This window comes from Callithrix jacchus, chromosome 18 (assembly GCF_049354715.1).
Source record: "Callithrix jacchus isolate 240 chromosome 18, calJac240_pri, whole genome shotgun sequence".
Lineage (NCBI taxonomy): Eukaryota > Metazoa > Chordata > Mammalia > Primates > Cebidae > Callithrix > Callithrix jacchus.
The window spans coordinates 18,163,851-18,188,498 of record NC_133519.1 but is presented as its reverse complement, the minus strand read 5'-3'; the positions used below and the strand labels follow the sequence as shown (position 1 = coordinate 18,188,498).

Sequence of the window (24,648 nt, the reverse complement as noted above, 5' to 3'; positions counted from 1 at the left end):
CGGTGGCTCACACCTGTAATCCTAGCACTCTGGGAGGCCGAGGTGGGTGGATCACCTGAGGTCAGGAGTTCAAGACCAGTCTGGCCATCATAGTGATACCCCATCTTTAAAAAATAAAAAATAAATAAATAAATAAACCTTTTTATTTGCCAAGTCCTTGAAAAAAGTCATTTGCTAGATTTATCATATCAAAGAAAAACAATTCAACACCAACAAATGTAGGACAGAATCTCAGAATAAAGGATTGTTTTTAAAATTTGAGCGAATTTACCTTTATGTAATACTCCCTTTTCTTCCTAGTTCTCATTCTGCTATGGACCAGGGAAATCCCCATCCCAGCCCAGCATCAGTCTCTGCTGGCATGTAGGATCTGGCAAAAGAGAAGGGTACCGGCTTTGGGATCAGCTGGGTATCCCAAGGAGAGACTTCATGTATCTACAGCTCAGTTTCTTTCTTGGCCAGCTACAGCAGCTCACACCTACAATCCCAGCACTTTGGGAGGCCGACGTGGCCTGTGCAACATAACAAGACCCATCTCTCCAAAAGAAAAAAAAATCAGCCAGGTGTGGGCGGTCCCAGCTACTTAGGAGGCTGAGGTAGGAGGATGGCTTGAGCCCAGAAGGAGGTTGCAGTGAGCCACAATCTAGCCAGTGCACTCTAGCCTGGGCGGCAGAGCAAGACCATATCTTTAAAAAAAAAAAAATCAATCTCAGTTTCTCATCCATGAAATGGGGATAATTACAGAGCCAATCTCAGGGGGTTGTAGCGTGGATTAAATTAGATAATGCATATGAAGTAATTAACACAGGGCTCAATAAATGATCCATATTATTCTCAGACTCTGAAATACTGCCACCTCGGGGCTAGTGTCTCTCCTTGTTTCATACAAGAGCTCTGGTTCCTTCTCATTCGAACGCCAACCTCTTCCACTGTTGTTCTCTCTCCTCAAATCCCTTCCCCAGATCTTTTCTGAGGTCTCCAAGGAGGAGGACAATTTCTCCTTCTGGGTCTGCCACAACCCAGTTCTTTCCAGGAGCGATACAAAGAGGGTTATTGAAGCCCAGGACCAAGAACACACATACACACACACACACACACACACACACACACAAATCATAAAGAGAAGAAAAAGCCCAGATAACTCAAATGCCCATCTATGTCTCACCTCAAAGTTAAGATAGCAAGTGAGCCCTTCTTGCTGTGCCAGATGCTGTTCATGCACTTCACGTGGACTAACATATTCAAGTGCCACCATAACCGGAGGAAGTATGACTTCTATTCTCACTTCTGGAAGAGCATGCCAAGGCACAGAGAAGGCACATGACTTGTTCAAGCTCATGAACACCAGTTGGTGGAGGTGAGGGCTGGATGCGAGTCCGTGATTTAATCGCCATTGAATGCTGCCTCTTTCCAGCACTGCAGCACTCTCATCGAATCAATCAATTGATAAGGTATTTAAGGGGCACTTACCACATGCTTAGCACTGTGCCAGAAACTATAGGATACAAGACATTAAGGCTTAGTCCCTGCAAGGATGTAAAGAGGTCCCAGAGGAGTAAGGGTGGGGAAGAGGTGGGGCTTACTCCCATCTCACTGGAGCACCGAAGGCAGAGCGAGAACAACCAGCCACTCAGCTGTGGGAAGGAGCAGAGGTGAGAAGGCCTGACGCATCCTCCGGGTGCTCTGGAGCTCAGGGCTGAGGCTCCGAGTGGTAGGTTCACACCCTCCCTTTGGGTCTAAGTGAGTAGAAGTCAGAAAGTGGAGTCCAGTCAAGGTCAAGGAGAGGAACCCAGTGTCCTGGTTTCTGCCATGTCTCCCCTGCCTCTTCCCCAACCTCAGTGCCCTGCTCTGGGCAGAAGTAGGACATCTCAAGTGTGCGTCTGTGTCTGTGTGTAGCCCCCGGAGGGGAGTGCCCAGCCACTCTCCAGACCCACTGTTCCGCCGTTCTCTGCCAGGATTCAGCTGCACTGAGGGAGTTGAATCCTGGGAATTTAGGAGGCCCTCGGGCCTCTTCCCTTTACCCTTTACTCCCCTCAAAAGCTGTGACAGGAATGCGGCGGGGGGAGCTCTGGGGACTGGCTGGGCTTATTTTTCTCCTGCCCCCACATCCATCCCTCCTCTGGAGGCAGCTCCCGCCCCGAGCTGGCCTGTCATCCCACATTGCTCTGATTAGCTATAATCTTTCTTTTTCAATTTCTCCTCCCTGAGACTAGGGAGCGAGAAAATCTCCCAGAAAATGAATAAATATTTCAATTTTCGGCGCAATCAGTCTGTGGAGCCGGCACATGATGGAAACGGGGGGAAGGATAATGGTTTTCATTTAGATAAGATACAGAAAATTATTTAGTGAAAAATGAAGATTGATGAAGCCCATTGAAATTCTTTAAAATGCAATTTTTATTTCTCAGCCTAGGCTGAATCTCCCCTTCCCCTCGCCTCTCTGCTCCCCTCCATTCTGTGGCCTCTTCCTGACACCTACTTCCCCCATCCCCACTTCCCAGCCACCATCCCTCCTCCCTGATGTAGCGCCCTTCTCCGTTTCCTCTCTCACTGCCCCAGTCCCTGACCTAGAACTCCTTTCTGAGGATGGAGGCTAAGGAAAGGAGGTCCTGCCAAGCCCTCCACCCCCATGTGCGTCCCAGTCTCCCCAGACCCCCACTCCTTCCCTCCTCGCCTCCTCCCCGGTCCCTTGCCAAGCTTCCCCCAACACTCACGAGTGATTTCTCTCCCCTCCTGTCTAGTCTCTCCCTTTCTTTGATATCTTCTCCCCCCACCCCAGATACTTTCATCAGGTCCTGCTTTCACCCCTGTTGGAGCAGGGAGGTGGGAGCTTAGCATTCCCTAGCCCCTCACTCCTTTCCAGAGGGAAAGGCACACAGCACACACTTCTTTCTGTCCCCAATTCAATCCACATGTCTCTCCTGTTTGCTAACTGCTGCTTTTGTTCCTTAAGGCTCATTTGTATCCATGTTGCTGACATGCAAGGACTGCAAGAAAGGGGCAGATGTAAGCTTGCCCCCAACGTAAACCAATACTGACCCAGGGGCCCCCTCTACCACCCCCACCATGGCCCACCCCCCTTCCTCCCCGACACCAACAACTTGGCTGAACAAAGTCAGAACTTAAGTCATCTTACCAACTTTCTGCCAAGTGGCTGGCCTGGCCTGCCAACCCCAGGGCCAGGCCTCCTCCTTTCCCCCAGCACCACCTCCCACTCTCGGCGCACACCAGAGATGTATGCCCCTCCCATATGTGTGTTGGGGGGGGCTGGCATGGGTGCCCTATGGGGAGAGATGAATCAAGACCTGCCCCCACCAACTCAGCCAAGCTCTGCCTTTGGAGCTTCTTTGGCAAGGAGAGGAAAGGTCCAGCATAACACCGAACCTACAAACGCAGGAAGGGAACTGAAAGCAGGGCAATAATGCCTGAGGCTGTTCTCAGATCCATTCCCAGACACCCCTAAAAGAGACCCCCTCCACCATCTGCAGTCGGCACTTCTCCATAGGTGTCTGCCCTTATGAATGTCGGTTCAAGTTTCTTTGTTTGCTAGAGGGTTGGTTTCTGTGCGAGCGTGTGTCCTGTCCTTGTAAACGCCTGCATACATGTACTGTGTGTAGTTGTAACGTTTGGGTGGATGAATGTATGCGCGGATCTGGGGGAGGAATCTGTCTTCCTCAGATGTCTCAGTGTCTTTGTGTATATGTGTCTGCCTCAGTGTGGGGGATGTTTGCGGGAATGTGTCTGTCTCGGTAGGTGAGTAGTCTGTCTCAGTGTCTGTGAATGTTTTACGGTGTCTGTGTGTCAATTTCTGTGTGTCAGCTCCATTTTTGGGAAGGGAAGGAGTTCAGCAGGATTCAATCTTCCTTAGAATCAGACCCAGGAGGCAAGAACCAACTCCCACAGACCCCAGTCCTTGCTGCATTCTGGACCCTTGGTTCCCTCAGCCCTCTTCCCTCCCCCAACCCCAGCCCTGCCCAGGATACACTGACATCCTCACCTCTCTCAACCACCTCCCTCACCTCCCCGCCTCTCCCCGGCCAGTTCCAAATAACCCCAGACATCAACACTTTTCCTGAGCCCAAGTAAAATGTCAGCCCCCTCTCCCCACTGCCCCCGCCCCCGCCCCCGCCCCGGTGAGTTCCCCCCTCGGTATCAAGCGGGCCTGAAGCTGTATTTGGAACTCCACTCTCCACTCAGAGCCTCCGCGGGCAGGGGTTCCAAAGCCCTTCCTCTAGAGGGAGGGGCCCCGAGACACCCCTCCCTTCCTCTAGAGGGGACATCCCCAGGCAGTCTGGAGCGGTGGTTCAGACTCGGTCCCCAGAGAGGGTGGGCTGGAGTAGAGGGATCCCCTTAGCAACATCTTCGAGAGGTGGGACCCAGCTTGCCGCTCACCCCCTCGCCCGAAATCCGAAATCCCAAACTCTTCCCAGCCTTCCCCTTAGCCTGGACTCAGGCGTCCGGAACCCGGGCCTCAGAGGACGAGGGTCGGTAGGGCTGCCAGAAGCTCGGAGAAAGCGTTCGGTTCCCCGTTTTACTCGGACCTCCAGCCCTCGCGGCCCCAATGCTCGGTTCTCCCGCGCAGCCAGAGGAAACAACTTGGGCAAATCAACGGAAAACTCATTCTCCCCAGGCCCCCGTTACTCCGCGCCTCCGCCCCCGGGGCTCTGCGCCCAGACCGAGCCCCCGCCTCGTGGCGTCCGGACCCAGAGGCTGGCCACGGGCCGCCGAGCACCCCAGCACTCCCCCAGCGGGGGCGCAGTGCCCGGGCCCAGGCGGGGAGCCGAGCGTCCGGGGGCGGGCTGGGGGCCCTTACCTTGGGAGAAAGTATCGGAGAGAGTGAGGATCCAGACGAGGAGGCTCAGCATGCTGTCCGCCCGCCGTGCGCCCGCCCGCGGCTGGGGCCCGGAGTTGGCGAGCGAGCTAGAGGAGCGGGCTGGGGAGGAGGGGAGCCCGGGAGCCCGCCCCCCGCCCGCCCGCGCCCGCCCCTACACACACACGCGCGCGCGCGCACACTCACGCGCACAAACTCACTTCCCTGCCCTCCGATTCTCTTTATCTCTCTTTCCTCCCAGTCCTTTTTCTCGTCCCGGTCGCCCTCCTCCTTTAATTATTTCTCCTTTCAAGCTTTAACTCTCAGGGTCTCTTTCGGTTTTTGCCCCCCCTTTCTCTCCCCTTCTCTTCCTTCCCTCTCTCCCCCTGCCTCCCTGCCTGTCTGCCTCCCTCCCTCCGCCTGACGTCTACTCTCCCTCCGACGGCGCCTCCCTCCACGGGCCCTCCCCCTCCCCCCCCCCAACCCTCGCGCACACACGCACACCCCTCGCTGGAACTGAGATGGAAGGAGAGCAAAGACAGAAAGGAATTGAGGGCAAAGGCAAAAGGGGTGAACAACGTGACCGTCGTGGGCTCTGGAGCAGGCACGACAGGACCCCTGCCCACCCCACCCCTCCCATTTATAGACGCAGTCTTGGTCGCGGGCTATGGAACTAAGCAGTGGAGGAGGAACACGGCTGAGGGACATAGCCTCTAGTTTAGAGGATGGGGAGTGTGTGTGTGTGTGTGTGTGTCTAGAAGTGGGGTGGGGGAGCAGGGAGTTAAATAAACATAAAGACATTTCTTTTTAAATCCCACACCCAAAGTCTAACCCCTAAATTCCCCAAATTAAGATTTCTCAGTTGACTAATGAAACCTTGGAGAGGGGAGGGGCATACCTGCCTCTCTCCCTACCCACAAAACCCAGAGCTGGAGAATCGGAGCTACCCCTTGGACCTGCCTTGAGACCCTGTCCTGGCTTCACCCAGACAAGGTCGAGCACAGCTAGGCGTTGGAGGACTTAGCAGCCTGGAAGAGGCACACTTGACTCCTTCTTTTGTTCATCTTAGCCTTCCATCCATCCCGATGGAGAAGCTAGCCAACTGGATGGCTTTGAAGGGCCAAGGCCTGGCCTCACTTCCCTGAATGCAAGCCAGAGGAGAGGACAGCCACCAGAGGATCTCTAAGCACGCTGGAGTTTGAGATCTTTTGGGATAGGAACGGAGGAACTAGGAAGGAAGAGCATTCAGGAAGGATCTCCACTTTCTTAAGGGCCCAGTTTGGCAACCAGCTCCTCTTCTCACCCCTAACCAGATGCTTCTGCTCACAGGGTTGCTGGGAATGCTGGAGGGTCTGGACCCTAGGGAATGAACAGAGGAGTCGCAGGAATTGCGCAAGTTTACAGTAATGTGCTGGTCTAAAGAGGTCTCCACCTCCCTCCTCCCAGATACCAGAACTCCTGGGTCTCTAACACTCCCCGCGAAGATTTCTTAATTTCTGCCCCCTGAAAGTAAGTGCATGGCTCTCTGGTGCCCTCTGCTGATATGTAGCGGCCACAGCTCCTCTTTCCTCCACAGATCCTAACACCGGCCTGCGGTCCACACACAACTAGAGGACAGAAAAAGGCAGGAAAACACCCAAGCTCACAAGCCCCGTATGCACAGACCCAGAGAATTCCTAATATGTTCCAAAGCACAGGCAAACACACGGTTTAAGAACAGGGCCATACCTTGTCCAGAGAAATAGGACTGCAATCTCATACATACACAGACACCAACTCGCAGACAAATAGGGCTTTTCAGTTCATTAATCATACATGCCACAGAAAGTTCTTCAGCTCCAGGCTGCTATTTTCCAGTCACCAATCTAGGCTTTGGGGAGACAATAATGAAAAAAGAAATGGACAAAGTCCTTCCCTTTAATGTTCTGGAGGAAAGTGAGAGGCAGTAGAAAAAATATAAAATACACTAGGTTATGGTAAATGCTGTGGGAGACAAAGCAGAATACGGATTAGGGAGAGGGAGAAGGACAGGAAGTCAGAGAAAGCCGTTTTGCTAAAGCCACTTTTGGGCACAGACCTGAAGGAATTGAGGGTTCAGCTACTCAGGCATCTGAGGGAAGAAAGCAGCAGGCAGATGGTAATAGCAAATGCAAAGGCCCTGAGGCAGGGTGCTCTGGACATGTCAGCAAGATAGGCTTTTCTCCTTTCCACTCCACATGATGGGGCATGGAGAGGAAGTCCAGGGTGACCCTGACTTAGGAAAGTATTGTGTGTGTGTGTGTGTGTGTGTGTGTGTGTGTGTGTGTATGTGTGGGTCTTTGTTTGTTTGTTTTTCAGATGGAGTCTCATTCTGTCACCCAGGCTGGAGTGCAGTGGCACAATCTTGGCTCACTGCAACCTCCATCTCCTGGGTTCAAGTGATTCTCGTGCCTCTGCCTCCCGAGTAGCTGGCATTACAGGTGTGTGCCACCACATCCAGCTAATATTTTTATTATTAGTAGAGATGGGTTTTTGCCATGTTGGCCAGGCTGGTCTTGAAACCGTAACCTCAAGTGGTCTGCCTGCCGTGGCCTCCCAAAGTTCTGGGATCACAGGCATAAGCCACCACACTTGGCCTAGGAAAGTATCAATTTTTAAAAAGTCTTTAATCAAAGGAAGGGAATATTCTCAGCTCAGTGCTTCCTGCCTAATCTCCACCTCTGGTATCAGGCTTGATAGCTATTCTTTTTCTTTTTGAGATGGAGTTTAGCTCTTGTTACCCAGGCTGGAGTGCAATGGCGCAATCTTGGCTCACCGCAACCTCTGCTTGGTTCAGGCAATTCTCCTGCCTCAGCCTCCTGAGTAGCTGGGATTACAGACATGCGCCACCATGCCATGCCCAGCTAATTTTTTGTATTTTTAGTAGAGATGGGGTCTCACCATGTTGACCAGGATGGTCTCAATCTCTTGACCTCATGATCCACCCGCCTCAGCCTCCCAAAGTGCTGGAATTACAGGCTTGAGCCACCGAGCCTGGCCCGATAGCTATTTTTTTTTTTTTTTTTCATGAGAATAGACTGGGTTATTAAAGCTTTTGGAGTTTTGTGGGCCTTCCATTTTACCTAGAAACCCTAGAAACAGAGGAGCCAAGTCTCTAGTTCACTAGTGGCCAAAACAACAATCTGGCCTGTCTCCTCTGGTCCTTTAGCTCTCTTCTTTCCTCCCCCTTTCCTTTAATTTCAAATCCTCACCAGCTCAGTCCACCGGAAACTCACATCTTTGGAATCTCTTCCATATAAGCCATCCAGCATCCCAGATCCCAGAGCTTAAGGCCCCATAGACCTCAGCCCCAGCTAGTGGTCCTCAGCACCTGCTGTGCATAGCATCTCCTGAGGGCCTTATATTTTATTTTATTTTTGAGATGGAGTTTTGATCTGTTCCCAGGCTAGAGTGCAGTGGCATGATCTCAGCTTACTGTAACCTCCATCTTCCGGGTTCTAGCCATTCTCCTGTCTCAGCCTCCCAAGTAGGTGGGATTACAGGCGCATGCCACCACACCTGGCTAGTTTTTGTATTTTTAGTACACACAATGTTTCACCATGTTGGCCAGGCTGGTCTCGAAGTCCTGACCTCAGGCGATCCACCCGCCTTGGCCTTCCAAAGTGCTGGGATTACAGGTGTGAGCCACCATGCCTGGCCCTGAGGGCTTTTTACAAAACACCAGTACCATGACCTCATCCCTAAAGATGAATTGTTCTGGGGTGAAGTCCAAGCATCAGTATTTTCAGACATAGCCCCAGGTGATTCTAGTAGACAGCCAGGGTGGAGAACTATTCAGCTAAGCAAATCCCTGCTTTCCAGACACTGTCTTTGGCAAGCCTGCACACCACCAAGAGTCCTGCCTGCTTCTCTCCTCTAGCATTTCTTTCTTTCTTTTTTTTTTTTTTTTTTAATAGAGACAGAGTTTCGCTCTTGTTACCCAGGCTGGAGTGCAATGGCGCGATCTCTGCTCACCGCAACCTCCGCCTCCTGGGTTCAGGCAATTCTCCTGCCTCAGCCTCCCGAGTAGCTGGGATTACAGGCACGCGCCACTATGCCCAGCTAATTTTTTGTATTTTTAGTAGAGACGGGGTTTCACCATGTTGACCAGGATGGTCTCGATCTCTTGACCTCGTGATCCACCTGCCTCAGCCTCCCAAAGTGCTGGGATTACAGGCTTGAGCCACCGCGCCTGGCTCTCCTCTAGCATTTCTACTGCTTATTGCCAATCTTGTATCACCCTCCCTTCCTGGGGGGAACCCCAATTAAGCTGCCCCAGCTTTGCTCCATCCTCATCTCTCTGACACCAATGCTTACAATTTGGTCTAGTGGAATTAACTGAGTCTCCTGGAATCTAATAACAGAGCTCATCAAACTGCAGACACCCTGGGGCTGAGTCCTTAGTATCAGTCAGATGATCCAAAGATAAACTTCTGTCTTTTACATCAGACTGGACATACCTTCCTAGGACAGGATACCTGCCTCCCCTATCAAACTTGGGGATTCTTGGTGGGGGGCAAGGAATATGCATGTCTCCCCAGTCTGGAGCTCCCTGAGGGCACAGCAAAAGCTGGGTAAGCCCCTCCCTGGCAGAGTAGTTGATAGCGAAGCACATGAGCTCTGAAACTACACAGGGATTTAAATCTAGGTTCTGCCCCTTCCTTTCTGCGTGGCCTTAGACATTTTATGTGGTTAACATCTGTAGTTCTTGTTTTTCTCATATGAAAACGGGGATAATAGCAGCACTTACATTACGGGGTAGTTGTGAGGATTGAGTTCATATCCAGACAGCTCTTAGAATAACGCCAGGCATACAGTGTATGCTCAGTAAATGCTAGCTGTGATTATTTTTCAGTTTTGGAGCTCCCCCAAACAGAGATCTTTTGAATCCTCCTCCTGTGGATTTGTCTTCATCCTCGTGCACAGAGCCCTGCCCCGACAGAAGCAGGCAGGCGCGGAGGCGGAGGAAGTAATCCCTGAGGATGCTACTGCACCTAGAATAAAGGAGAGAAACAGCCAAAGGTTATAAATGGAGTTAAGAGAAATATTAATAATTTTTTGAGCACAAAAGCAAAAAGATCAAGAGGTCAGGGAGTGAGCAGGAAGGCAATTTATGACCATCAGCAGGAGAAGCCACCTTGAGAGACAGAAATGAATTCTTTGTCTCAATGAGGGCTAAGAACAGCAGAGCAATTCTATAAATTGTCCCTTTTCCCCCTAGAGAGGTGCAGGATTGTGTCCCTGCTGCTTACTAGAGAAAGGCCAAGATCCTTCTTCTCAGCCTGGAAAATAATCCTGATCCTAAAAGGAACCTTGAGTCCCCAAGGGTAAGGGTTCACCAGAGGACACCTTGTCTCTTCTTCTGCTGCAGACTATAGCCCAGAGCAGGGAGACTGAGAGATGTGCCCCTTCTTCAAAACTCCTCCCAGTAAAGGGGGCTCTTCATCCCTTCTCCACTCCTGTATCTTATAGCCCTGGTGACTGTGTAAGTCCTTCCAGATAGTCAGCCTTGAGATTTCCCGCTGTTATACCAGTTTATTTCTCATGTGCTCTTTTTCCTTAAGATACCCAGCTTTTCAGAGGTACAAGAAAAAGGGCAGAGGCAAGGCACTGCCTTATGGCAGTGGAAAAAGTCTAATCTGCACTGTGATGGGAGAGAGTGGGGCAAGAGGAAAGACAGCATCAGTCAAAGTACCCCAGAGCTCCCCTTAGTGGCCAAGGGGCCCTGAGCCTGGGTCCAGTTAGGCTGGCCTCTCTGTAGAGAGTATCTGGTCCTATTAAAAAAAAAGTGAAGAAGAATTCTGGGCCTGGACTGGTGTTTCCTCATCTCAGTTTTGCCATCTGTGCTTGATGTCTTGCCAAACAACAGGCAGCTCAGCAGTTGACATGCTAGTCCATCTTCTCCAACATCTGTGCGGGGCAAGGAAGGTACTCCAGGTCCCTGATGCGTTAAGACATGACGATGCACGTTTCTGACGTGACGCGTTAAGACATGACGATGCACGTTTCTGACGTGACGCGTTAAGACATGACGATGCACGTTTCTGATGTGATGCGTTAAGACATGACGATGCAAGTTTCTGGGGGCAGGGTCTGGGAAAGGGGCGGCAGGTGCCATGTCTGGCTGTGAAAGTGGCAGGAAGAAGCCCCTGAAACAGCCCAAGAAGCAGGCCAAGGAGATGGACGAGGAAGATAAGGCTTTCAAGTGGAAACGAGAAAAGAAGAGCAGAAGAAACACGAGGAGCTAAAAGCGAAGGCCTCGGGGAAGGGGCCCCTGGCCACAGGTGGAATTAAGAAATCTGGCAAAAAGCAAGTTGTTCTTGTCCCTGAGGAGATGGTGACCCCTTTATCTCATCTTTTTTTTTTTTTTTTTTTTTTTTTTTTGAGGTGGAGTTTCGCTCTTGTTACCCCGGCTGGAGTGCAATGGCGCGATCTCGGCTCACCGCAACCTCCGCCTCCTGGGTTCAGGCAATTCTCCTGCCTCAGCCTCCCGAGTAGCTGGGATTACAGGCAAGCGCCACCATGCCCAGCTAACTTTTTGTATTTTTAGCAGAGACGGGGTTTCACCATGTTGACCAGGATGGTCTCGATCTCTTGACCTCGTGATCCACCCGCCTCGGCCTCCTGAAGTGCTGGGATTACAGGCAAAAGTTTATTCTTAAATGTGCAGCAGTTCCCAGACAAGGCTTAATTCCAGCTATAGGTAGCAAAGGATGCTATGGCAGGGAATACAGATGTTTAAATATGGATAAAATAGGCCGGGAGCGGTGGCTCACGCCTATAATCCCAGCACTTTGGTAGGCCGAGGCGGGTGGATCACGAGGTCAAGAGATCGAGACCATCCTGGTCAACATGGTGAAACCCCGTCTCTACTAAAAATACAAAAATTAGCTGGGCAAGGCCATTGCGCTCCAGTCTGGGTAACAAGAGCGAAACTCCGTCTCAAAAAAACAAAACAAAACAAAAGAATAAACTTTTGTAAAAAACAAAACAAACAAAAAAAACCTTACTTCATTAAGTCATTCGTACCATAAATGTGAATTTAAAGTAAAAACAGCTCAGAACCTTGCCAGAGTCTGCTCCTTGGTCCTTGTTCTACCCTAAACTGTGTCACCTGAAATTAGACTAACTCATCTTAAAGGAAAAAAAAAATGATATAAGGATGCCAATAAGATGCACAACAGCTGGGTGCAGTGGCTCACGCCTATAATCCCAGCACTTTGGGAGGCCGAGGTGGGTGGATCACAAGGTCAAGAGATCAAGACCATCCTGGTCAACAAGGTGAAACCCCGTCTCTACTAAAAATACAAAAATTAGCTGGGCATGGTGGTGTGTGCCTGTAGTCCCAGCTACTCGGGAGGCTGAGGCAAGAGAATTGCTTGAACCCAGGAGGCGGAGGTTGCGGTGAGCCGAGATTGTGCCATTGCACTCCAGTCTGGGTAACAAGAGCGAAACTCCGTCTCAAAAAAAAAAAAAAAAAAAGATTCACAATAGAAATGAGGCACCCTGGGCAGCAATGGGGTTAAGTGGTCCTTTTAGGCCTCCTCCAGAAGGGAAGACGGGAGACCAAGGAGGCCAAGCTCCATGGATGGGGCATGGGTGTCAGAGGACACTTAAGGAAGCAGTGCTGCTGTGGAAGGAGAAAGACTAGGGGCTAGCCACCATAAGGGACTGTCTGCTGACAAGTATCCAAAACATTTAGGGAGAAATGCTTTGGATGTGTTGAAGCTGCTTAGAGGCAGAGGCTTAGAAAGAATGACCTTGGCAAAGACAGGCTCGCGGTGTGTATATCTACCATGTGTCGGCATTGCCTGCGAATGACTGGGATCCATCCCACACCACTGTTTTCAGCCCTTCCCTCTCCATTAATTCATATTCCAGCTCCAGTGTGGCGAGGGAAGTGTGTGTGTAGGGGAGGGCAATTTATGCTCAACGAACCAGTTATCTCTTAGTAGGTTTAATGAATCTCTCATTGCCTGAGTCATGGGGATTGGAAGAATCCTGCTTCCCGTGAGTAGCCTGATTGAGGAGACCTGCTTAGAAAGAGGGAGAAGAGCGTTAGCATTCAGCAACTTTGGGCAGAGGCCTTGAGATTAGGAGTGGGTATGTGTGGGGCAGGGAGGGCAGTGGGAAATAGACGTTTTGGAAAAAATGGAGAAAGTAATAATGAATTAATAACAAATGGGGAGCTGCAGAGCTCGAGAAAGCATGAAGTCCATTCCCCTTAGAGGTGGTAAAATGGTCTGTCAGAGGGACTAAAACTCAGGCCTCTCAGGCCAAGATTCACCGACGTGTCTTACTAAGTCTATCTTCCCCGCCCCTGCACCCCAGTCTTACTCCAAATGCTTTTATCAGCAGAGACGCTCCTGATACTTAAACGGCTCTGCCCGTTATGTGGCTCTAGACTTCTGTAGGGGTCTGGAAATCAGAGAATCAAGTGAACCGGAAGCAGAGGATACCGAGGAGAAGGGAGAAGCCTCTCAGCTTCCTTTGGCCCTTGATTTTCGTTTTCTTGGATTCTATCCCCAAGCCCAGAGTCTCTTGATCTTTCACCTTCCCCAGTGTTTCCTTGAAGACCTATAACCACCCATTCATTAGATCCATCTCGTATCAGAACTGGTTTACAGGGTTATGGTTTATGTTTTCATCCAAGCTAGAGATAAGATTGAATTTGCAGCTAGGATTACGGCCTGGAGTTGTATTAAGGACACTGAATATCATAGCAGTTGAAGAGTGAAGTTAAATAAGGTTCATAGGAGTGGAAATAGAAGGGCTAAGCTTACTTAACCCTGACTCTAAGAGAGGCCATTAACTTAAAGCACAACTCTTAACAATGTCACTCCAACTCTTGTAACTCCTGAACAGAGGCCTGCGAAGGGTTTTGGTTGAGATTAATTAATTAGTCCATTCACCCATTCATTCATCTATTCATCCCACAAACGTGTATTAAAAGCTCACTGTATGCCAGGCACTGGGCAAAGCCCTTGGGATATAAAAAAGAATAAAGCACAGCCCCTTGTTGTCCAAGAGCTCATCGTCCGGTGGGAAAGACAGACAGATAATTACAACAGAGTTGGGAAGTGCAGAGAGAATAATGCCTGTGTTTTTTGAGTGTAAAACAGGAGTCACTCAGCTTGCAGGCATCAAGAAAAGTGTCCTAGAAATGGAGATTCAGGATCTTCAGTCAGAGCCTGAGTGTGGCGTTAGATAGCTTCCCTCTCTGGGCTCAGTTTCCTGCTAACTCTGATGCCTGCATGTAATACTCTTTGTCTCTAATACTGAAGTACAAGATATTTTCTAGAAATGCCTTTTAAGGGGTTCCATCAGAGCCCATCGGGTTTTCTGTAAATTCTCTGTGTTTTAGAACTACTTCCGGAAACTCTTGGTCCATTTCCCCTCAACAAACCAGAGCTAAGATTCTTCCCCAGGCCCAGGGATGGGGACCAATGTTCTGACTCCCACTCCTTTCACCTGATTTGGTGCCTTCCTGCCTGTGACCGCCAAGCTCCAGGGCGGTGGAAGTCCTGTCTACTTCCACTGGCTTTCCGGCTTCTGTGCCAGGGAACAGGCCTTGTGGTACCTGCCAGGCAGGGTCTGGCTGCTGGCTCAGGTGGCATTTCCTAAATGGACAGATGGAGAATGTTGGTTTACTATCTCCCCAGTGCTTCTATTCCAGCCTCCAAGACAGAGCCAGCAAACAGGTCCTGGTACCAAGTCCTCTCTTCCAGGCATTGGCAGTTTCCCTCTCCTACTCGCCTTTAGCCCTGGGCCTCAATGCTTCCCCATCTGTAGGTCCTGCTCATGCAAAGCCCTGGTCTAGGCTTGGGGAACAGATCCAGAGAAAAGCAAATTCAGAGAAATATGTTGTCCTCCAAGCAAAAAACAAAACAGAACAACAACAGATCCTGGCTACTCCTTCAGCAGTCCTCTTTCGAGAATGGCATCAACCTCCATCCTCCTGTTGAGAACAGACATCCCTGAGAACGTACTCTCTCCATCCCCATTCACATTCGGTCAGTCTCCAAATCCCGTAGATTGTTTTTTTCCCCAGGTAGCGGCCTGTTTTCTTCCATCGTCACTGTTACTACCCTACTCCATGTATATTCTCTCCTGCCTTGACACCAGCAAGACCTCTCTGCATAAGCCCAGGCCCAGTAATTTTTATCAAACTCAAATCTCACATTATTCCCCTGCTTGAAACTCACTGGGGCTCCCATTTCCCTTAGGATCTGATACAGCACCTTCCTGTTGGTTCCCAGAGCCTGCCTGGGGTACATTTGCCTTCCCTCCCAACCCCACTACCCTCCACTCCCCTTCTTGTCCTTTATACTCCAACTCCACCAGGCTTCTCTAAGTTCTGGGGACTGGCCATATTTCTCTCATTGTTTAGGGTCTCAGCACATGTGCTCCCTTGCCTGAAATATTCTTTTCTACCTGAGGCTCTACATCAACTTCACCCCCTAAGCTAAGTCTTACTCATCCCTGAGACCTCACACTGAACACCACTTCTCCATAGAAGCCTTTCTAATTCCTCAGACAAGTTAGATCACCTTGTTATTGCCTTCAAGCACCCTCTGTTTCCACTGGTGACATTCAACATGCTTCTAATTCAGTAATCAGTTTCTGTTTCCCATGCCAGGTCATAAGCCCCGTGCAGGTGGAGCATGTACTGGTGGTGTTGACTGTTGTTACCAGCGTGCCTGGCAAAAAGGGAGATGTTTCTGATTCTGAGTTCCACAAAGGATTTCCTGGAGTGGAGAGGAGGCTGAGCGCCATTTTACAGAGTGCAAAGCCACGGGGCTAGCAGTTGAACAGCAGGAGGCTATTCCCAGCTAAGCAGGCATTGGATAAGTCCAGGAAATCATCCTTCCAAGGAGCTGGGAGAAGACGAGCAGAAGTGGCATAAAAGTTTATCTTCTGTTGTTCAGGATGAGTGTGTGGGGGGAGACACTTATTACTGCGAATGTGCCAAGAAAAAAAATCCCAGAGAACAGTGAACAAAGCTATAAATACAGCTGAGCGTCGGGTGACATCACCTGAGCACAGTGCGGCGATTTATGGCCAAGTCACACGGCCCTAAAGTGTATTTATAACGGTGTAACTCACTAGTACTTCTCCCTGCCTGCCTGCCCTCCCTCATTTCCCTGCTCTGTAGTGGCCACATTCCTTGTTCTTCTGATGAAACAGGATGGCTGGGCCAGGCACCTGCTCTGGGGGTGTTTGGCTGCTCTGAAAAGTGGAGCTGTCTCTGCAAAATGTGTATTCAAAAGCGCGCAGTGGTTCTTTGCTTGTTGGAGAATTCTCAACATTGAAGCTACACATTCCAGGCACGCAAACCCTCTGGCCTTAACTTGCCTTCTAGCTTCATGGACAGCTTTGTCACTTTCCAGCTTTATTCATGTATGTCACATGGACCCTAATCTCCAACCTATTAGTGGTTCTCTGAAGGCTTCAGGTGTTTTGTTTTGTTTTGTTTTGAGACGGAGTCTTGCTCAGTTGCCAGGCTGGAGTGCAGTGACGCAATCTTGGCTCACTGCAACCTCCACCTTCTGGGTTCAAGCGATTCTTCCGCCTCAGCCTCCTGAGTAGCTGGGACCACAGGCGAGTGCCACCATGCCCAGCTAAATTTTGTATTTTTAGTAGAGACAGGGTTTCACCATGTTGGCCAGGATGGTTTCGATCTCTTGACCTCGTGATCCAGCCGCCTCGGCCTCCCACAGTGCTGGGATTACAGGCTTGAGCCCCCGCGCCCGGCCGTCTTCAGGTTTTTACCTCCTTAATTCTTTGTTCATACTTTCCCCTTCACATGATATATTTTTCTACCGTAATCTCTGGTCAAAACTCCTCGTTCAGGGCCCAACTCAGACACATTTTCCCTGAGCTGCCTGATGGGAAGGCATGCCTTTTAGTTCTTTCTTTTTTTTGAGACAGAGTCTCCTCTCTGTCACCTATGCAGGAGTGCAGTGAGTGGTACAATCTTGACTCACTGCAACCTCCGCCTCCTGGTTCAAGCGATTCTCCCATCTCAGCCTCCTGAGTAGCTGGGACTACCTGCACCCCCCCACCGCGCCTGGCTAATTATTTGTATTTTTAGTAGAGATAGGACTTCACCATAATTAGCCAGAATGGTCTCGATTTCCTGACCTCGTGATCCGCCCGCCTCAGCCTCCCAAAGTGCTAGGATTGCAGGTGTAAGCTGCTGCACCTGGCAGTTCTCTCTTTCCAAAGTCCCTGACTCTCCGCTTCTGGAGGTCACCTGCTTACTATTATCATCATGTCTTTATGTAGCTTGTTTCCTCCCCACACTTTGAAAGCCTTCCCCACACATCTTACTTTCTCCCTGGCCTGTCCTAGGGCGGAAGCTCAGAGCACATTTTTTTCAACCAAATATCTGTCCCTCCTGCCAACCCAGTCCTCCTGAGCATCTACAACATGCCTGTACTATGACGGACATGCTACGGGCATTAGTTTCAATCTTCATAATGACAAGATAGGCATTATCATTCCCGCTTCTTTGTAGGGGAATTGCGGCAGAGAGAGGTGAAGTAGCTTGCCCAAAGGCACACTTATGTGAATGTGACCACAGGATGCTCGCCCAGTGTGTCAAACTCCACCCTGTTTCTTCTGTTCCCGGAGACCTTGGGCTGTGTGTTCCGTAGCCTCATTTCTATCCCATATCCCAGGGTTTGTAGTCTCTTCTCAAAGACATTGCACACAGCCAGCTGACAGCCTGCCTCTTCACGGAGAGTTCCAATGTGCTCGCTCAGGCGCTGGGGTTATCGAAGTGGAGTTTTTTGAAGGAACTTTTCAGAGAATGGCTGCTATGAAAAAAGCAGCCCAGGCCCTGTCTATGATCTGGGGGTCTTCTCCTCCCTTGCTTCATTTACATGGGGAAAAGAAAGCTCGGAGCCAGCTCAGGGAGAGATAAACGCTCACCTACCTGCCAGCCTCGCTCCTCACGGCACGGGCTCTCCTCTTCAGTCTCTGCTTCTCTGCTCCTCTGCTCCTGGATTTTCTCAGGTGATTTTACCACCACCTCTGTTTAGAGTCTAAATGGAGAGTGAAGCAAGGTGGACTGATATTCTCCTTTTCACGAACACATCACCAAGGGCTCAGCTCACGGAAAGTACAATCTGGAAATCGCCCACGGTGGATGGGGTAGGTGTTGGTAGAGTTTGGCTAGGCTGGTTCCTGAGTTAGGATCTCTTACAAGCTGAGGTTGGACAGTGGGGACACAGGGCAGCAGGGGAAGCAAGCCAGAGGAAGTTAGAAAAATCATGTCTCTCCAGGCCGGGCGTGGTGGCTCACGCCTATAATCCCAGCACTTTGGGAGGCTGAGGCGGTTGGATCATGAGGTCAAGAGATCAAGACCATCCTGGTCAACATGGTGAAACCCCATCTCTACTAAAAATACAAAAATTAGCTGGGCATGGTGGCACGCACCTGTAGTCCCGGCTACTCAGGAGGCTGAGACAGGAGAATTGCCTGAACCCAGGAGGCGGAGGTTGCGGTGAGCCGAGATCGCGCCATTGCACTCCAGCCTGGGTAACAAGAGTGAAACTCCATCTCAAAAAAAAAAAAGAAAGAAATATCATGTCTCTCCAATTTAGCCTGAACCAAGTCACCAAAATGTGGCTTAACGCACTCAGTACCATCCAAAATACTTACCAAGCAATGTGATTTTGTTGAGAAATTGCAATTAATACTATTAGCAATTACTTTCTACTATTGCTCATACTTGAAAAGTGACTCAAAATAATGCTGGATGCTAGAGGGGTTCTCCTTGACCCTCCTGCTCACATAGGCCACTTGGGACCCCAAATTTGGCTGCAGGACACAGCACATCACTTTACACAAAATGTGAAGTGAAGAAAGTTCGTCTGGCTGGGCGTGGTGGCTCATGCCTGTAATCCAAGCACTTTGGAGGCCAAGGCTGGCCTATCACTTGAGGTTGGGAGTTTGAGACCAGCCTGACCAACATGGTGAAACACCGTCTTTAAAAAAAAAAAAAAAAAAAGAAAAGAAAGTTCGCCTTTGGTGATACGGTCTTTCTTTCTTCATTCTTTATTCTACAACCGTGAGAATTCTCCTACGGTTCTAAACTTCCCCCGGTGAATGCATTCATACTAAAATGTGAGGGACTCCATATCCTGCCTCCCCTCATATCCCCTACCAACGTGTATTTTAAAAGAGAGCAAGCGTCGGCACAATGCTGTAACCAAGGGAATACATTTCTGACAGTGTAATTATAGACACCCTTCTGCTTGATAAGGAGGTATATTAGAGAGACCTTCTACAGCCCCCTGAAATTATAGAGTCTGCATTCGGGGGCAGACTTATCATAAAATTAATGAAGCTCACTTGTTCAGGGCCCTCCTAAGGCCCTGGGAGGAACCCTGCTAGAATGTCCACGTGGTCCTGCATAAAAGATGCAAGAGTAAGATATTGTAACCACAATTCATTAAGTCTCCTGTCTCTTTCCATTGTAATTTCCTCTCTGCCCCACCTCCCCTCATGTTAGGTGGTAAAGGAGCCATGGGTATTTTGGGGGCTTGGCTAAGTGGAAATTGAGTTGAAAATACATATAGCCTTTTTTTTTTTTGAGATGGAGTTTCATTCTTGTTGCCCAGACTGGAGTGCCATGGCACAATTTAGGCTCACTGCAACCTCTATCTCCCGGGTTCAAGCAATTCTGCTGCCTCAGCCTCCCAAGTACCTGGGATTGCAGGCACCCACCACCATGCCCAGCTAATTTTTTTTTTTTTGAGACGGAGTTTCGCTGTTGTACTCAGACTGGAGTGCAATGGCACGATCTCGGCTCAGCGCAACCTCCACCTCCTGGGTTCAAGCAATTCTCCTGCCTCAGCCTCCTGAGTAGCTGGGATTACAGGCACGTGCCACCATGCCCAGCTAATTTTTGTATTTTTAGTAGAGATGGGGTTTCGCCTTGTTGACCAGGATGGTCTCGATCTCTTGACCTCGTGATCCACCCACCTCGGCCTCCCAAAGTGCTGGGATTATAGGTGTGAGCCACCACGCCCGGCCTGTATTTTTAGTAAAGACTGGGTTTCACCATGTTGGCCAGGCTGGTCTTGAACTCCTGACGTTAAGTGATCCACCTGCCTTGGCCTCCCGAAGTGCTAGAATTACAGGCATGAGATACTTCACACAACCTACATTTAGGTTTGATTAAAGGGGTAGGTGATGTGGCCCACAATTACCTGTATGTATAGTTGTTGCTAACTTCTGGTTATAGGAATGGCTTCCAGGAATATTCCTGCAGCCATCGAGTTGACTCAGGTATCATCATGTAGATGCAGAACCTGAGGCTGATGGTGACAAGAGCACGTTCTCTAGTCCCTGGACCTGGAAGCAGTATGTGAATTGTATAGAGTCAGAAGCCAGCCCATGGAAAATTCTCCTGATCACTAGACATGTAACATTGCAAGCAGTGGATTGGGTTCTCACTGGTGCTTTATCAAAATGTCAGAATTATGTTTAATAAGGTGGGATATACAATTATAAACATACCATACAAAAGTATTTCCCATTGATTTTTTTTTTTTGAGATGGAGTCTCACTCTGTGGCCAGGCTGGGGTGCAGTGGTGCGATCTTGGCTCACTGCAACCTCTGCCTCCTGGGTTCAAGCAATTCTCCTGCCTCAGCTTCCTGAGTAGCTGGTACTATAGGCCCCTGCCAACACACACAGCTAAGTTTTGCATTTTTAGTAGAGATGGGGTTTCAGCATGTTGGCCAGGATGGTCTTGGTCTCTTGACCTCGTGATCCACCTGCCTTGGCCTCCCAAAGTGCTGAGATGACAGGCGTGAGCCACCATGCCCAGCTTCCATTGATTTTTATATAAAATTGTTAGATAGAAATTATTCTGACATTAAGAAGTGAATTGTAACATAAAACTCAGATAATCCTCAGAGAGATACTGCAGTAAGAGGAAGAGACAGATTTCTAACAGGATCTTGGATTATTTAATAATTCAATTAATGAAGAGCAATTCATATGAATACATTGCAAAAGGTTCTAATTTCTTGGTGGTTTGATAAAAATAACATTCATAAACTTCATAATAGATCACTACATCTAGGACAAACCGGTTACTATCATCCTTTATAACAAGTATTTAAGATTAGTAACTACATAAGAAAGCCTGAACTGTCCTGAAATCTAACAGCTAAATTATGAAAAAAATTTGCATAGCTTTCTTTTTCAAATTTGACAATCCTAATTCCTGTTATTCTTAATAGAAACAGAGTCTTGCTGTTGTCCAGGATAGAGTGCAGTGGAACAATCATAGCTCACTGCAGCCTTAGACTCCTGGGCTGAAGTGATCCTCCCACCTCAGCCTCCCAAAATGCTGGGATTACAGGTGTGAGCCACCATATCTGGCCTATCCTAAAATTATATATGGTATTACCTAGAGAAATTTTATTTTGCTTATTTTTTTTTTCCCCTTGAGACAGAGTCTTGCCCTGGCACCCAGGCTGGAGTCAATTCAGCTCACTGCAACCTCCGCCTCCTGGGTTCAAGTGCTTCTCCTGCCTCAGCCTCCCTGGTAGCTGGGATTACAGGCGCATGCCACCATGCCCAGCTAATTTCTTGTATTTTTAGTAGAAACAGGGTTTCACCATGTTAGCCAGGCTGGTCTCAAACTCCTGACCTCGTGATCCACCCATCTCGGCCTCTCAAAGTGCTGGTATTACAGGCATGAGCCATCGCGTCCAGCCTCACAAAATTTTAAAGTTGAAACACACTTTTGGCCAGGAGCGGTGGCTTACGCCTGTATCCCAGCACTTTGGGAGGCCCAGACGGGTGGATCACGAGGTCAAGAGATCGAGACCATCCTGGTCAACATGGTAAAACCCCGTCTCTACTAAAAATACAAAAAATTAGCTGGGCATGGTGGTGCGTGCCTGTAATCCCAGCTACTCAGGAGGCTGAGGCAGGAGAATTGCCTGAACCCAGGAGGCGGAGGTTGCCGTGAGCCAAGATCATGCCATTGCACTCCAGCCTGGGTAACAGGAGCGAAACTCCGTCTTAGAAAAGAAAAGAAACACACTTTTAAATACTATCAATAAGAAAAAAACAAATTTTCATCAGCCATGCCAGAGGAAAACTGAATTAGCTTTCTTCTCTCTCTATAAAAAAATGACAGAATCACTATGAAGAATCAATCAAAGATCATGCTTCCAGAAAAACTAAAAAAATATTATATAAGTGTGCTAGGCAGTTAATTAATATAAATTACTATGTTATTTTTCTGGATTTTAAATGATTTTTGATTTGCCAACTCTTTAATTTGCAACTTGTTACGATTCCTCTTCTCATTTTAAAAATAAATTTTCAAGTATGTATCTAATTTTGCATTTATGCTTTCATCTTTTTTTCTGTCAGAAATTGTACGGGGTGGGTTGGAGACCCCGCCTCCAGCTGGTGTAGCTTCATGCCGCATAAAATTGGATTCATCGCCAGGCGAGATGGCTCTTGCCTGTAATCCCAGCACTTTGGGAGGCCAAGGCGGACGGATCACCTAAGGTCAGGAGTTCGAGACCAGCCTGACCAACATGGAGAAACCCTGTCTCTACTAAAAATACAAAATTAGCTGGCAGTAGTGGCGCATGCCTGTAATCCCAGCTACTCGGGAGACTGAGGCAGGAGAATCACTTGAACCTGGAAGGCTGAGGTTGTGGTGAGCCAAGATCATGCCATTGCACTCCAGCTTGGGCAACAAGAGCAAAACTCCATCTCAAAAATAAAAATAATAATTTAAAAAATTGCATTCACTTCTGTCCACAGCACTGGTATTTTATTAAGGTAGTGTTGAATAGTAATAATAATAATAATAGTAGTAACTACAGGGCCGGGCGTGGTGGCTCAAGCCTGTAATCCCAGCACTTTGGGAGGCCGAGGCGGGTGGATCACGAGGTCAAGAGATCGAGACCATCCTGGTCAACATGGTGAAAACCCGTCTCTACTACAAATACAAAAAATTAGCTGGGCATAGTGGCGCCTTCCTGTAATCCCAGGTACTCAGGAGGCTGAGGCAGGAGAATTGCCTGAACCCAGGAGGCGGAGGTTGCGGTGAGCCGAGATCGAGCCATTGCACGCCAGCCTGGGTAACAAGAACGAAACTCCGTCTCAAAAAAATAAAATAAAATAAAAATAACTACAACACCACCTTTCCTGACAGTTACTATGCATCATCACTACCCCCAAGGCTTTACATGAGTTCTCTCATTTACTCCTCTGTGACTATGTCGTCTCCATTTTGCAGGTGAAGGAACTGAAGTCCCAGAAATGTCAGGTAACCTGCCCACGGTTAGGCAGCTGGGAGGCTGCAAAGCTTGTTTCCTCTTTCCGTCTTCCTCACCTTCCCTGACTCCAGAGGAAAGAGCAATGTCGCACTTACTAAGGCATGTCTTACAGAGGGTGCAGCAAAGGCTCAGAGGGGTCGAGTGACCTGCTGGACCATGCACAGCGGGCACATGGCAGCGCTAGACCTCCAGGCCACAGGGCTTTCCCTCCCACACCAGCAAACACCGGCCTCGGTCCAGGCCGGATCGCAGTCGCTCCCTGCTGGCGGACTGAGGCCCGGGTGGAGGGGATGTTCGGCAGGTGTGACCCAACGGCAGCCTGGGGCGGAGGAAGGGGACGGGGACGCAGGCTGGAGTCTCTTGGAGGAGATGCCTTCTGAACTCCGACGTCTCCAGGGGCAGCCGCAGGGACTCGGCCTCCCCCCATTTCATTAACTGGAAAATAAACTAGAGCCATAAAGGGCTGGGGGAAGGGGAGGCCCCTAGCCCAGCTGCCGCGGGGTCGAGGGTCGAGGGGAGAGGGGCAACGTGCCGAGTGGCGGAAAGCAGGGGAGGAAGCGCAGCCTGGCGCGCAGCCCCTCCGCACCCTCAGAGCCGCCCACCCCCCGTCCCAGTTTGCACCGAGGACGCCGTGGAGCCAGAGAACTTCCCGGAGCTGGGGGGAATATTTTCCTTCGGAATCACTCCACTCAGCTCTGTGGACACAATGGGCCGTCAGATGGCGGGGAGGGACTGGGGCAGCCCGGCACCGTCCCCTCCTTGGAGACAAACCTTCTGCTCCCTGAACAGAACAGAGGCACATTGAGAGTGTGGCTGTGGGGGAAATGGGCTGGCCCAGGGGAAAATGGGATTTTAAGAGAGAGAAATGAGACTTTCTGTCTTCTGCAATCCCCCCTCCACACAAAGTTGCTAGCTCCTGTTTTGAAAGCACCCACCCCTTTCATTTTGTCACAGGATCCCCCTGAGCTGTGCTTCCCCAGTGCCACCCCGATACCACCCACCTCTGTCCTCCAAGCTCACCCCTTTCCTAGCAAAGCGGTTTCCACTGCCCTCCAGTCCCCTTCTGTGTTATAATTTTCTAGAGCTACGATAACAAAGTAGCACAGACTGAGCGGCTTAAACGACAATAGTGGCCTGGCGTGGTGGCTCACTTCTGTAACCCCAGCACTTTGGGAGGCTGAGGCAGGTGGATCGCCTGAGGTCAGGAGTTCAAGACCAGCTAGCCGACATGGTGAAACCCCGTCTCTACCAAAAATACAAAAAAATTAGCCAGGGGTGGTGGCGGGTGCCCGTAATCCCAGCTACTTGGGAGGCTGGGGCAGGAGAATCACTTGAACCCAGGAGGTGGAAGTTGCAGTGAGCTGAGATCATGCTATTGCACTCCAGCCTGGTTGAAAGAGCAAGATCCTGTTTCAAAAATAAATAAAATTAAATTAAAAAACAATAGTTTATTTTCTCCTAGCTCTGGAGGCTAGAAGTTCCAAGTCAAGGT

The 24,648-nt window shown here is 49.6% G+C and overlaps 1 protein-coding gene, 1 long non-coding RNA gene and 1 pseudogene across 3 annotated transcripts in view; 1 reads left to right on the top strand and 2 right to left on the bottom strand.

The window, feature by feature from the left end:
- Positions 1-4,897, bottom strand: part of KIRREL1 (kirre like nephrin family adhesion molecule 1) — a 108,201-nt gene extending 103,304 nt beyond the window's left edge. For both annotated transcript variants that reach the window (XM_008984666.5, XM_002760125.6), the window contains exon 1: positions 4,814-4,897. In XM_008984666.5, the coding sequence (XP_008982914.3) occupies positions 4,814-4,865 (52 nt within the window). In that variant the 5' untranslated portion in view covers positions 4,866-4,897. The remainder of the gene's footprint in view (positions 1-4,813) is intronic.
- Positions 4,898-8,815: 3,918 nt separating this feature from the next.
- LOC118149227 (uncharacterized) lies at positions 8,816-21,477 on the bottom strand. The gene is made up of 5 exons (XR_004736586.3): positions 20,050-21,477; positions 17,769-17,877; positions 14,300-14,448; positions 12,767-12,861; positions 8,816-9,822 (listed from the first exon to the last, which is right to left on the bottom strand). It is a non-coding gene; the product is annotated as an uncharacterized LOC118149227 (long non-coding RNA).
- LOC118149284 (translation machinery-associated protein 7 pseudogene) lies at positions 10,758-11,967 on the top strand (annotated as a pseudogene).
- Positions 21,478-24,648: the final 3,171 nt, after the last annotated feature.